Source organism: Acromyrmex echinatior, chromosome 5, assembly GCF_024713525.1.
Source record: "Acromyrmex echinatior isolate Ae372 chromosome 5, ASM2471352v2, whole genome shotgun sequence".
Classification (NCBI taxonomy): Eukaryota; Metazoa; Arthropoda; class Insecta; order Hymenoptera; family Formicidae; genus Acromyrmex; species Acromyrmex echinatior.
The window spans coordinates 3,736,441-3,751,596 of record NC_141856.1 but is presented as its reverse complement, the minus strand read 5'-3'; the positions used below and the strand labels follow the sequence as shown (position 1 = coordinate 3,751,596).

General features: G+C 36.0%; 1 protein-coding gene and 1 long non-coding RNA gene across 5 annotated transcripts in view; one reads left to right on the top strand and one right to left on the bottom strand.

Moving 5' to 3' along the window:
* The window catches only part of alpha-PheRS (phenylalanine--tRNA ligase alpha subunit), a 33,332-nt gene that overhangs the window by 16,613 nt on the left and 1,563 nt on the right, over positions 1-15,156 (top strand). For 2 of the 4 annotated variants that reach the window (XM_011060440.2, XM_087406197.1), the window contains 6 exons: positions 5,836-6,176; positions 6,263-6,484; positions 6,631-6,746; positions 6,816-7,000; positions 7,093-7,454; positions 7,526-7,627. In XM_011060440.2, the coding sequence (XP_011058742.1) occupies positions 5,836-6,176; positions 6,263-6,484; positions 6,631-6,746; positions 6,816-7,000; positions 7,093-7,454; positions 7,526-7,627 (1,328 nt within the window). Of the gene's footprint in view, positions 1-5,835; positions 6,177-6,262; positions 6,485-6,630; positions 6,747-6,815; positions 7,001-7,092; positions 7,455-7,525; positions 7,740-7,890; positions 14,672-14,894; positions 15,116-15,156 lie in introns of all 4 variants that reach the window. The other 2 variants (XR_846471.2, XR_015545106.1) reach the window with 2 other exon arrangements.
* LOC147909706 (uncharacterized) lies at positions 1,327-5,099 on the bottom strand. The gene is made up of 3 exons (XR_015545107.1): positions 4,994-5,099; positions 4,862-4,909; positions 1,327-4,737 (listed from the first exon to the last, which is right to left on the bottom strand). It is a non-coding gene; the product is annotated as an uncharacterized LOC147909706 (long non-coding RNA).

The window sequence follows — 15,156 nt, the reverse complement described above, 5'->3', positions numbered from 1 at the left end:
GTTGATTTTGATAGAGTATCTTCACTGTAAATAGCAAAAATTTTTTCACAAGCCTTCTTGCTTTTATCATAGTAATACTGCAAAATGTAGCGAGTTTTTTCCTTATTTATTTCCATTTTCAAAATAAAATAACTTTTGATCCACTTCACCGATTTCAATCTTTTCAAAACAAAGGTTGAAATGTCATTTTTTAAACGCAGGTCTAGTGTTGTCGATGTGATTAGTTATCGACTGCTGAGCGTTTAATGCCATCTAGTGGGAAAAATGCTACGAATTTTTTCCTATTACATGGGAGCACTTGGATAATGTTTCCGAACGTAGCCCAACTCTATCATTTAATAATTCGCTTCGTGAAGCATATCTTTTTTTCTGCCGGATTCTTTCATTTTGTGTCGAATAAATATATTTTTATCAAGTTTCATGATGCCCATATTCTAAATAATTATCATAATATTATAAATAAATAAATAAATAAATAAAAATTTTTTATCAATAAAAAATTTGTTGCGTACGATTTTATTTCATTTAACTCTGATTACTTTTATTTCCAATTTTATTTATACTGACTTTTCTTTATGATTGCTCAATACATTACCAATTTAATTATTATATTATTAAATTATTATTTATTATTATTATTTAATTATTGTACTATTTGTTATTATTTGCGATAATTTCATGAAATTTTCAGATGATTGTTGTACATACATACTTGTGGCATGATCATGTGAAATGATCATACGACGAAAAAAGTATTTCGATGAAGTATATACACAGTGCATTCAAACAGTTCCGGGACTACCGCGCGCTAAAATCGGGAAGTGGCGCTATCTCTGCTCCAACGCGCGAACTACTTTCCGCCGACTTCTGGCTAGCTACTGTTAAAATTTCAAACAGCTATCTCGATTCAGTACCGAGTTTTGGCTGATAGAGTAAAGCTGTGATTTTTTGTCGCGTCACAATTTTAATTATGGAGCAGAGAGCCGCCATCAAATTTTGTTTTAAATTGAAGAAAACTCCAAGTGAAACCCTCGAATTGTTACAAACCGCGTATGGAAATGAATGTCTTAGTCGTAGTAAAGTGTTCGAGTGGTGAAACCAAAATTCGCGCGGTGAAATCGAAAATCAAGACCATGTTGATCACGTTTTTTGACACTCAGGGCATCATCCATAGAGAATTTGTGCCTCCAGGGCAAAAAGTGGATGCGGTCTTCTACAAAAGTGTCCTGGAACGATTATTGGCACGGATACGGCGCGTGCGGCCCAACCAGTACAAATCCGGAGACTGGTTCTTGCTTCATGACAATGCGCCCGCGCACACCGCGATTTTGGTAGCGCAGTTTCTAGCCAAACGGAAGGTGACTGTCATCACCCATCCCCCCTATTCTCCGGACCTCGCCCCGGCAGACTTTTTCTTGTTTCCCAAGCTAAAGAACGCTATGAAAGGGGGCTGTTTTGACGATGTTCCAGACATTCAACGCAATGTGACGCGTATTATGAACTCCATACCAGCTGAGCAGTTTAAACGCGCCTTCCGACACCTCTACGAACGTTCAAAAATTTGTGTGGAAAGAGAAGGCCTATATGTAGAAAACTAATAAATATCTTTTGATTATCTCGTTTTTTCTCTGTTTTAAAAAATAGTCCCGGAACTTTTTGTATGTATGGAAGCATATGACGGGTTATTCGTTGATAATTTTTTAATAATTTTTTTTTTAATCCATGTTCACGTCTTTCGAATAAAGGATCAACCCAAAATCTCTTTTTTCAATGTTTTTTTTTAAATTTGTACATTCATTAAGCATATAGATGCTATTAGTCTATTTTGCCATAGTTTCGATTTATTTTGTTGTATACAGTCGCATCAACTTGACAGATTCAATCGTAATACCGTTTTTGATATGACATTTTGGACTTTACAGCACTTTACACAACACAATTAATATAATTATCATCAAAAATTTATCGCTACTAACCCATTTATATGAGCATTATTCGAGATTAGCTATATATAAAATCACGTGACTCGTTCTCGAATTCATTCAAAATTCAAGGCAGCGCTTAAGGTCATCTTGGTCAAGACTGTCTTATTCAATCAAGATCGTTTTGAGATCGTAACAATTCATAGTCACGAAATAAGACCTTCGAGAAGAAGTTTTTCTTTAAGAAATTCTTGTTTGATTTAAAGTCATCTTGACGAAAAGTCAAGGTCTTAAGGTTGAACTTATTTAATATTCAGCTGTTTCCGTAATATTTCGGTTGGATTCTCCAATAGAAACATTGCATTTGAAAAATATAAATTTACGAAATGTATTATTATATTATTTTTTATATGATTAGACTGTGATTATGGATTTTAACTTGAAGTGCGTTCCCTAGTGAAAAAATTTCGCTGAAATTATTCCATGTTTGGAACATTTTAGCAAAATTGTTGATTGAAAAATTATTGAAATTTCACTGAAAGTTAATTTTTCAGCTGACACACTGAAAAATCGCTGAAATTGAATCGAAATTTCTCTGAACTTCTGTAGAAACTTTTCGGAAACTTTTCTTAAAATTTCTCTGAAATTTTACTAAAATTTTGCTAAAAATAAATTTTTCAACAAAAAATCGCTGAAATTAAACTGAATTTTTTCTGAAATGCTGTTCCAAAACAAGATTAATTTCAATAAAATTTTTCCATCAGTGTTGAAGAACGGATTTTACAGATCTATCTTGTCCGTCTTGTCTGTATTTTTCCTGGAATACTGCAAGTGATAATTAATGTTAAGAAGATCGCGTTCACCTCCAATTTTGATAAAAATACACTGAATCAATGTGTTTTCACGTAAAAATAAATATTTGACAAGAAAAAGGTGTCGCGTTGCTCCGCGAACCGAAATATGTCATTAAAGTTGCCGACTATTTAAGTTAGGAAATTTGTCACAGCAGTGATTCATTGTTTTTAAAACACAAATTCACTGCTTTAAAAATAATATAAGAAAATAATTTGTATTTTTAAAACAGTAAATTTGTATTTTTAAAGCAGATTTGTGTTAAAGCAGATAAGCTTAAGTTATTTAAAATTAATATCTTTTTAATTTTTTTAATATAAATTAAAGTTCAAATCCAGCATTTCTTTAAAATGCTGTAACTATAAACGACTTCGCTATTGTCCAAATTCCTATAAATTTTGAAAAAAATTACAAATGTTTTATAATGTATTATTAAATTTTTGTTAATTAAAATTAATAATATTATCTAACGATTCAAATATAAGTAAATCTATCATGAATCTCTCGCGTTTCCGACTTTTTCTATATGCTTATTTTAATGTAAAACATAAAATGTCATAAAAAATCTTCTGATGCATTTATATAGGCAAAATTTACAAGAATCATATTCGTTTATGATCGATTAAATCTCAGTCAAAACATTTCCTGTATAAATTTTGGCCATAAATTTGCATTACCAACAAATTTTTGAACAGCGAGCCAAAAATCTTTATTTAATTGAATATATCATTTTTCAGTACAATCAAATAAGAATCTATAGTAGAGAAATATTTTGTCTGCCTACAAGAACTTGCATACGTGATCATATCGATACATTTAAATATGACAGATTTCCTAACCTCAATAGTCGTCAACTTTGATATGTAATATCTTGGTTCACGGGACAGAGCGACATTTCTTTATTATCAAATATTTATTTTTATGCGAAAACGCATCTATTTAATATATTTTTAAATTTGAGGTGAACGAAGTCTTCTTAACATTTTTAATTTTTGCTTAAGTCCACCTCGAACACGTCTTGGCGAAGACTGTCTTATTTATTATATATACATGTCAAATAAGATGTCTTATAATGACTATAAATTTGTAACTAGAAGGTAATCTTAAGTTTATGCTTATTTTGAACAAGATATGTTTATGAATCAAGACTGTTCAAGACGTTTTGAAATAAGATCGTCTTCGATAAGTTTTAACTTGAGATTTTACTCAAGTACCATCTTATTTTTCGATGAATCTAGAAGACATCTTAAGACTGTACTTAAGAGTATTGAATACTTACAGTCTTGAATATAAGAACGAACTATGAATATCGGTTTTAGAGTGAGTATAAAAAGAGTCGCCAATTAGTCGAAAGTCGTCATTTTGTGTTCAATATCTATGACGCAATTCCTCGTCTTATCCTCTTCTTTTTTTAACATCTTCTTTCTAACTAACAGTAAGGACATTTAATGGCGGAGCCAATCAGCATTAGGCTCATACATTGGCGCCATTCTCTTTTTACCCACTCTACTGAATATGAGCGACAAGTGACACCGCTCGCGAGCATCGTTTGTCCATGTTTAACATTTACGATAAACAAAGATGAAATGATTCCACGAGCATTGTGAACATTAAATGGAACGCAGCCTTTGTCATAGGCTGAATTCGTCTCACGCATAATGCGCATGATGCATCATTTATCCTTGTTTAATATTCGGTGAAAACAAAGATAAATGATGCGTGAAATGGAACGCATCCATAATATATTTCCTAACCTGAATAGTCGTTTAACTTAAGCTTAAAGGTGTAAGAGCTGTAAGAGGTGTAAGGCCGAGAAAAAATGTCAGGCGCTTCATCGGTGCCGGAACTTGATCCGAGGCCTCGAAGTCATTCATATTCCTAAACATCCATCTCGCGAAGCCACACAGCCCGACAGGAGGAACTGTCTTCTGACTTCCTCACATAGGGTATGATCAACGCGATGCTACAAACGTTTTGAAGCGTTTTTTAATTGATCAGTTGGTAAAATTCTTTCTTCTAATTGGTCCACTAAATGCTTCAAAGCATTTGTAGCGAGACTGACTACAGCTATAGTAATACAAAGGTACCTTTTCGTGCTGAAACGCTCACTGACGACAGCATTCCTGATTGAATCCCTTGATTGAAATTCCAAATAAAATATTACATACGTTAAGCAAAGTCAAGAAAATATTACATACATTAATTAAAACATTACGTACATTAAGCAAAATCATTAAGTAAACCAATCGCTTAGCGCGCGGACAGTGAAGAGCGGGGATAGTCTGGCAAGCGCGTAGTCCGAGCTATGGAGGCTCGCGGCGGTATGCACGGCGCGGGGCGCGTGTACACTTCGCAGTAGTAGGCCGGGCGGGCGTGCGTATTCGGCTATCTTTAAGAATTAATATCTCGTTAACTATTGGGGAAACTCACAAAATGATACAGGACTTTTCGACTCAGTTTAATCCTCTCTGCCCATGAAATATTTGGCGATTATTTCCAGACACTCTGTATATATATATATATATATATATATATAGATGACCCAATATATATATCATATGAATGCGAGTTTATGACACTCACATCGTCCTTCTCAAGACATTTCTCTCGTAAGCTTCAAAATCATAATTTGAAGGTCTCATGATATTCTTATAAATTATTCAAATATAGGAAAGTACTTTTTGTTTGGATATCCTGCATTCATTTATGATGCATGCGTATATGTATATGTGTGTGAAGAAAGCGAATGGTAATAGAAAACTGTAATTTACAATTATTTGGGGATTTTCATACCGATTTGTACTTTTTCAAAGATATTTGCGTTTTTTTTTATTCTGAAGGATTTTTTATTTTGTATAAGAAAAACAAAATGATTTGAGAAATACGAAATGACATTCCATTGATAACTCCAGTATCTCCTTAATATCTCGGTTCGCAGAGCAGAGTATTATTTGTTTCTGCCAGATTCTTCCGTTTTATGCAAAAATGTGTCGAATAAGCCTAATTTTATTGATTTTGGAGCTAAATTATACAATTACCGCAATCTTTAACCTATTTACAGTTGATCACGGTAAAACCGATTTCCCAAAAAAAATGGGAAATTACCGACGAAGGAAAATACGTAATAGAACATGGCAGTCACGAAGCGATCGTTTACAATGCTATCCCTGATGAAGGGATATCTCAGGCCAAACTTATCAAATCTAGCCCTTATGCTAAAGTAGGTTTTTCCAAGGCGATGGTTCTAGGATGGATCGAGCTTGATAAAAGTGGAAACATTCCTACTGTACGAAAGAAAGCATCGTCCATTATAGATATCATTCAGATACATTTGAAGAACCTCACAAATGTCCCGGAAAATGTTAAAGCAGAATATAAGAAGAGAAAGTTATTGCAGGAGGTGTAAGCAAAATAAAACAAGTAAAGGATAAAATAAAATTATTATACATAACATTTTATTTTTAAAATTTTTCTTTTCATAATGGCAGGATGATAAAAATTATGCATCTTGAAAAGGGGCCAAATTTTTCTACGAAAATAGAAAAGCTAGAAACAGACTTGACGTCAGATTTATTGGTAAATGGTGTTTGGAAAGATAAAAAATTTAAACCATACAATTTTGACGCTCTAGGTGCGTCACTTCAAATAGGACATTTACATCCATTGTTAAAAGTTCGTCATGAATTCAGGAAAATCTTCTTGGAAATGGGGTAAACAACATCAATTTTTCTTTACAAGATTTTTACTATTTTTAAAATCTCGAAAATTTTATATATTTTATATATTTTAATGTTTTATATATTTTATATATTTTAATATTGATCTTTTATTTATCACAATAATTGTTCTATTTTAGATTTACTGAAATGCCATCAAATAATTACATAGAAAGTTCTTTTTGGAATTTTGACGCTCTTTTCCAGCCGCAGCAACATCCTGCTCGTGATGCTCACGATACTTTTTTCATCTCTGGTACCTTATTTTACATTAATCTATGAATGCTTAAAAGACATTGACAAAAAAATTAGTTTTATCTTTTAGAACCTTGTCTTAGCACAAAGTTCCCTATGGAATATTTGGAAAGAGTAAGGACTGTTCACAGTAAAGGAGCATATGGATCTCAAGGTTATAGATATGATTGGAAGTTGGAAGAGGCACAAAAAAATTTGCTGCGCACTCATACAACATCCAATAGTGCACGAATGTTATATAAACTTATGGAGAAAGTAAGTAATCGACGGAGAAGTAGATATATATATATATATATATATAAGTTACTTTTTTAAGGATGAGACAAAATTTAAAAAATATTTTGCAGGGAAATTTTAAGCCGATCAAGTACTTCAGTATTGATAGAGTATTTCGCAATGAAACTTTAGATGCGACACATCTTGCTGAATTTCATCAAGTTGAAGGTGTCGTTGCCGATTACAACCTTACATTGGGTAATCTTATTGGCACTTTATATGAATTCTTTAGTAAACTTGGTATTACTCAACTTCAATTCAAACCTGCGTATAATCCGTACACTGAGCCGAGTATGGAAATATTCTGTTTTCATAATGGATTAGAGAAATGGATAGAGATTGGTAATAGCGGTATGTTTAGACCTGAAATGTTATTGCCAATGAATCTACCTCCTGATGTAAATGTCATTGCGTGGGGTTTGTCATTAGAAAGGTATGTGTGAATATGATTTAACGATTCATAATTCAATATAAAAATGTAATGTACTTAATTTTTTATTTTAGGCCAACAATGATTAAATATGGTTTAAACAATATACGCGATCTTGTTGGACCGAAAGTGGATATGGAAATGGTTCATAACAATCCATTATGTCGATTAGAGAAGTAAATACATTTTAAGCAAGTAGTACTACTATGGAGATTCTAACTCATGGGGCGCGGGAAGGTCCCAGCGCCACCGCTGTCGTCGCCACCACCGCCGCCGCCGCCGCCTTCTGTAAGATGAAAAAAAATATAAATAAAAAATATATAACAATTTATAAAAATAATAATGTATAATAACATAAAATATATAAATATATAAATATAAATATATAAGCATTTCTTTAAATTTTATCGATAAAATTTTATCAAATTTACAATTTCAGTCTTCCGATTTCGGATCGGTTCTTACGGTCGGAGGCCGAAGAGTTCCGCCAGGAAGAAATCACCTTCCTCCCACATATCAATACTCTCTTTTCGATCCCAACGACTTTCTGCGCATATTATCTGCGCATTAAAGATGTTCATGAACCCTTTTATCTTTACATAGTTATGATGTGTTTCCTGATAAAAAGTATCGTACAAAGTGAATTACAACAAGATAATTAGAAAATATTCTATCTACAATTTATAATTTATAAGCTATAATTTATAATTTATAATTTATACTGAACTTACCAGGGGAATTACTAGAATCTCCACCTCATTCCGTAACTGGAGCCGTACGACTTTCAGGTCTTGTCTCTCGACGATGATGTACTGGAAAAATAAAAAATAAAAAAAACATTAGAAAAATAAATTCGCTAAAAAAAATCTAGTATAAAAAAGCAAAAAACTACTTATTCCCTCAACGGGATACTCATAGCGTATTTCAAACAGATCTCTCAGGTTGCTCATAGTTGTTATTTTCGGCAAAAGTGTTCGATAAAAGTTTTTTTAAAAAATCACACTATCACTTTCACTTTCACTTAATCACATAAACGTACAAAAGTATTCTACCATCTAAATGATATAATATACTTGCACGTTTATAAGAATTACTCACGGTGCAAATCTTCACTATAATTCGAAAAATATAATTCGAAACGACATGAACTTCGCGCAGATGAAATTCAGCTAAGATTGACGCTGAGAAGCATCCTTTGTCATAGCGAGGCTATCTAGGATACATTTGCGCTGCATATGAAACACTTAAGATCATAAATGTTTGCAGACTATAGAATTATAGAACTCTAGATGTCACAAAAAATGCGAAGGTAATAAGGGCTCGCATGTTAAAGAAATATAGAGCGCGCGACGATGTCGGAGCGCTTAACGTGACATCGAAGAAAGGACGGAAGAAATGAATCAATAGAGTATAAGTTTCTCTTTTTTATGATGCAGTTTTTTCAATATGGTTTTTTACTAGCGCGTCGAGGCAAAGGATGGGGAGTAAAAGAAAATACATATGTAGTAATGCGAACGAAAATTTTTTTATTCACATCTTATGACACTGGTTTTTTGTACGTATTAAAAACTAAAGTCAATAGTTCGCAATCGACGAGCTGATTGCCATTGAAAATGTCGCTATCGCGTATAGCGTTCTCGGACACGATGAGGAGAATCGCGTATCGACGAGTCGGGCTAATCGTTCAAACGTTACATCGATACATCCGTCAAAGTCAAACATACAGCGTAGCGTCGTTTCAGTCATCGTTAGTGGTCCAACGCTTATAAAATTGTCTTTGTATTCGTTTCAAAACATCTTGTAAATATTCCATCGCTACTCGTAGAGGCTCTTCTACGTTTCAAAAGACAGTGATAACCATGTCCGCGATGATCTCCCAGGATGATCACCACGTAACTTGATGGACCAACATTGATTCCAATTTTCAAAAATTTGTATTCGTCAGATCGTAATGTCTGCTCAGTAAAGATGCTTCGTACATACATAATGTTAAAAAATGTTTCTTTTGTATATAGAACGTTGAAACTTACATGTTATATTCCTTCTTCAGGTCGTACGATGCGCTGCTCTCTTTGGCGAAGTACATTTTTTCAATCATTCGTACAATCAGGTATCGCAAGACTGATTGCATCCGCGTAAATTGTGACGTATATGATAATATTTCTGGAATCGAAGAGGGGAGGCCCTCCCCCTCTTTCCAAGAACTTCGAACATGTCGCGACACGTTTTATCACGTCTTTCTGCGTATTTTCTTTATCACGAGTTTATACATACGTTTATACGTACGTTCATGCATACGTTCATACATGTATTATAAAGGAAGAGAAAAGAAATACATAATAAATACGTTAATGTATTTTTATTTAAAAAATTCTTTTGCAACCACCAGTTGTATACTTTCAATATATTTTGTAACGCGCAGTTCTTAACATGTTGTCCGCATCGCATAATATTAGTTACATCCAAAGTAAGTAAAGACTCCATGTCTTCGTAAACTGTATCCAAGGTCTCGATGTACATGCGTTCTCGCTCGTCCAGAAGCAAGTTCCACAGCCACGTTCGTTTCTCGCGTCTTTTAATGTACATGATAGCATCATCTGCAAATACAGCAGCCGTGATCACGTTTTGCCTCTTTGGATCATCCCATCCTCCTATCGCAATTCATGGTGATAAGCAATCAACAAAAGGAAGCGCAAAACCTATTGGATCTTGTTAAAAACTTCCATGGCACGGGACTCGTAAAAATGTAATGCTTAAGAACGGTACCCTGTTTCAGCATCGCCACTTCCTTCATGATAAATTGCTTGTTAACGATGAATCCTTGCAGATCCACGAATGTTGACACGGGCATGTTGAGAAGACTGCGGTCAATTGCGATGTATCGTAGATTTTATATTGTGCCGAAGGTGCATTTAGGTGATTTTGCGCACAACGTTGGTCAATGGATTATATTGGACTACGCGTGTATGATGAGACAATAGGCTGTTGTACTTGCGGGCACGTTTTCCTTACATTCAAAGATTAATCGCACGTCCACAGTGCCACTCTTGACCTATTCGTTCTGTCGAGAGCAATCGATGATCACGAACGAGCCATTACGTTAAAAAGTTATAAAGGTGAGAGCTCGAGATATACTCGTATCCCTTGCAGAAACGCATACAAGTCGTACAGAATCGCACATCAGTTTTTATCAAAATCCAGATTCAAGTCTCATCGTACGGATAACATTCCGAATTCAGCTAGAGTTTCTCATTGATTAATTTGCAATTGTCGACTTATATCCTCGGATATAACATTTTTTCGACCTGTTTGTATAGCAAAAATGACGTAGTGCGGCTTCTCGAGCTGAATAGCCGTCTTGATAGCCCACGAATGCTTGGTTGTGCTCTGCAAGAGTGGAAACTCATACAGATCCCATGAGCGAAAAGTCGTGCTCAGATATCGTCCGCTCTCCAAAGCGCGCAGCATCGACAGCTTATTTATCTCGCTCAATAACACGTGCGGCATTCGCTACTGTACTTTGAATAATTCGAGCGTTGGTTCTGTCGCCGTCAGACAATTATTATTGTCGTTGCGCATTTGTATTAAAATCAACTCGTGATGAGCGTTGATCACTACGCGTTTGTAATCTTCGCAAAATCCCAGCAATACGTAGAGCGGTACACAGAAATTAAAGTATTCGTCCGCAGTAATCTGCCCAGCCGGCATTCCGCAGAATCACGCTTTTGTCGGATGACACTGTTACATTGTTTTTAAGTGTGTTAGTTATGCCCATGTTTCTGTTATGGTCAATCTCCATACCAAATTCATATCGAATCTCATCGAATATGAACGCGACACAATTATTTTTCAATGCCACGTTAGCACCTTGGATCACTTTGTTCTTCATCAGTTTTCCCTCGACGTGTCGAAAGTTTTCGTACAGCAGTGTGTACAGATCCTGTTGCTGTATGGATATTCTTATCTCGTCGCTGTACTCAAACGTTGTGTTGGCGAACGAGTTGTACATGTGAGTCTCAATCTTGATGATATCATCGAAGATCGGCTCGTCTTTAATGTTGGATATCAGTCATCTCAAATGTTGCGCACCGCGAATCCCAAAGACTTCAAAAATGTAACGTTCAACGCGTTGAGCTTCTTTCTGAGCTACAGCTGTATGAACGTGTGTTATTTAGCTGTGACGTAAAGAATGCGTTATCTCTCTGCGTGTGCTCTGTTCCGTTCAGCACGAGCATCTCCCGCTCTCGTTATCACTGTCGCCATCGTACGTGCAATCTAACGGTGATCTCTTCTCCTTGAAAATCGAGCAATCATCCGTTCTGGTCGACGATGCGTATCGTTAGATCCGTAGTGCTCCGTGCGATGTGATCCGCAGGTAAATGATCTGTGCCGATCTCTCCGACATTTTATATCCTGGCGGCACGCTCGGCGAAAATTCGTGTATCGTATGCGCGCTTTTGCCGTTGCTGTACGCGCCCGCGGTCACATTACACTCTACGCGGATAACGTTTACGTTTATTATGTTGATCGACATGTCCGATTCGCGGCCGCAGTATACGCTTCGACGAAATCCCAGCAACGATCCAATGCTGTTAGGCTTGCCAAAGTTTATTTTCTATATACATCTAATCTCACATCTCATCGTATTGTACTTTGCATGGAGTGTGATCGGCTCTTCTCCACCCTCACCATTATTGTCATCGGTATTATTGTTGTTGTTATTGTCACGCACTACGTCAATGGTTTCAAGTTGTCTCGGTGCGAACGTTTCCATAAAATCGCACGTTTCAAAAATTCATTTATGTCTCGCACTTCATACGAACCCTTGGAAATTATAATTTCCGCTTCATCTTTGACGAAATAAAATTTATTGTTCGATTCATTCACGTTCGGTATCGTATGATAAGTTTCAAAAATCGCCAGACCGAGCTTGTAATCGTCGTCACTCAAATCTATGGCGAAAAGTAGTTCGCCGCGAAGACGATGCTCTTCCTGCCCAGCGTAAACGTCAACGACATGACGGAAAAGCGTTCAACTAATACTAAGATTTCACAGCGCCTGGTCGAGCTTTTTAAATTCATACGCATCTACCGTTTGTAGAAACCGCAGACACATCTGTCCGCAGAAGCTCTGATCGTATGTCTGATAGGACGTGCGATTGTACTCTATCGTCGTAACACCGTTTTCGAAATATCGCCCCATTTCCTTGGGCAGTCGAAGATTACCGAAATTATCAAAGTACACGACACGATTGTTCCTCTTTGCACATGCCAGCTACTGAGCTACCAGGCTCTGTCGCATCGTTCAGATTCACGATACTGCTTTCGTTTCTGTGCTCGATAACGTGTTACGCATGAAAACGCCTTTAAAGTATGGTACATGCATACGTCTCGCGAACTCGTTCAATTGCACATTGATAGTTACGGCATTTTTATCGTCTCTTTGGCGTTTTTTTTTCTTTGCAGCTACGCCCTGTCCGCGTACGGGTCGAGATACAGTCTGCGTTCATATTTGTACAGAGCGAGATACGGTCCGCGGCCTTGTGTTATTGAGCGAGATAAATAAGCTGTCGATGCTGGGCGCTTTGGAGAGCGGATGATATCTGAGCACGGCTTTTCGCTCGTGGAATCTGTACGAGTTTCTTGCAGAGCACAACCAAGCATTCGTGAGCTATCAAGACGGCTATTCAGCTCGAGAAGCCGCATTCATTTTTGCTATGCAAACAGGTCGAAAAAATGTCATGTCCGAGGATATAAGTCGATTCGACGACTGCAAATTAATCAATGCGAAACTCTATCTGAATTCAGAATGTTATTCGTACGATGAGACTTGAATCTGAATTTTGATAAAAACATATGTGTGATTCTTATATGCGCATACTTGTATGCGCGTTTCTGCAAGGAATACGAATATCTCGAGCTGAATCTCATCTTTACAACTTTTTTACGTAATGGCTCGTTCGTGATCATCGATTGTTCTCGACAGAACGAATCGGTCAAGAGTGGCACTGTGGACGTGCAATTAGACTTTGAATGTAAGGAAAACGTGTCCGCAAGTACAACAGCCTATTGTCTCATCATACACGATCGCGTGGTCCAGTATAATCCATTGACCAACGTTGTGCTCAAAATCACCTAAGTGCATGTTCAACACAATATAAAATCTACGATACGTCGCAATTGATCGCAGTCTTTTTGACAACATTCCCGTGCCAACGTTCGTGGATCTGCAAGGATTCATCGTTAAGAAGCAATTTATCGTGAAGGAAGTGGTGATGCTGAAACACGAGACCGTTCTCAAGCATTACATTTTTACGAGTCCCGTGCCATGGGAGTTTTTGACAAGATCCGACAGGTCTTGCGTTTCCTTTTATTGATTGCTTATCACCATGGATTACGATAGGAGGATGGGACGGTACAAAGAGGCGAAACGCCGATCACGGCGGCTGTATTTGCAGATGATGCTATCGTGTACGTTAAGAGACGCGAGAAATGAACGTGGCTGTGGAACTTGCTTCTGGATGATGAGCGAGAACGCATGTACATCGAGACCTTGGATGCAGTTTACGAAGACATGGAGTCTTTAACTATGGAATGTAGCTAATACTATGCGATGCGGATGTTAAGAACTGCGTGTTACAAAATTGAAAGTATACAACTGGTGATTGCAAAAGAATTTTTTAAATAAAAATACGTTAACGTATTTATTATGTATTTTTTTTGTAATACATGCCTTCCTTTGTAATACATGCATGAACGTACATATAAACGTATGTACATGTAAACGTACGTATCAACGTATGTATGAACGTATGTACAAATGTATGTATGAACATACGTATAAACGTATATATAAACTCTGTGATAAAGAAAATACGCAGAAAGACATGATAAAACGTGTCACAACACATTCGAAATTCTTGGAAAGAGGGGAAGGGCCTGCCTGTAGCTTATAAGTTATAAATTATAGATAGAGTATTTTCTAATTATCTTGTTATAATTCACTTTGTACAATACTTTTTTTCAGGAAACACATAGTCACAAAAACTATGTCAGGGTAAGAGGATTCATGAATATCTTTAATCGCAGATAATACGTGCAGAAAACTGTTGAGACTGGGAGATGAGTATTGATATGTGGAAGGAAGATGATTTCTTCCTTTCGGCGGAACTTTCGGCCTTCGATCGTACGAACCTGATCCGGAACCGAAAGACTGAAATTGTAAATTTGATAAAATTTGAAAGAATATTTATATATTTATATATTTTACGTTATATATTGTTCAAAACGTATGAAAAGAAGAGCATAAAAATGATGTATTATGATGTATTTTTATATATTATTATTAAGAGTATAAAAATGATGTATTTATGATATATTTTTATATATTATTATTTTTATATATTGTTATATATTTTTATTTATATTTTTTTTCATCTTATAGAAAGTGGCGGCGGCGGAGGCGACGACAGCGGTGGCGTCGGGACCTTCCCGCGCCTTTCCCCTCCTTTCCTACTAATATCCCCATGCCTTCCCCTCTCCCGTGCTTACGGGTACGCCCTGCGCCACCCCTCTAATTCCATGGGTTAGAATCCCCATAGTATCACTACTTAAGCATTATTAAGATATTTATATGTTAAACTATCTTTTTGGAAGTAAAATTAGGTAAAGAAAATGTTTATAAACTAAATTATAAAACATAAAAT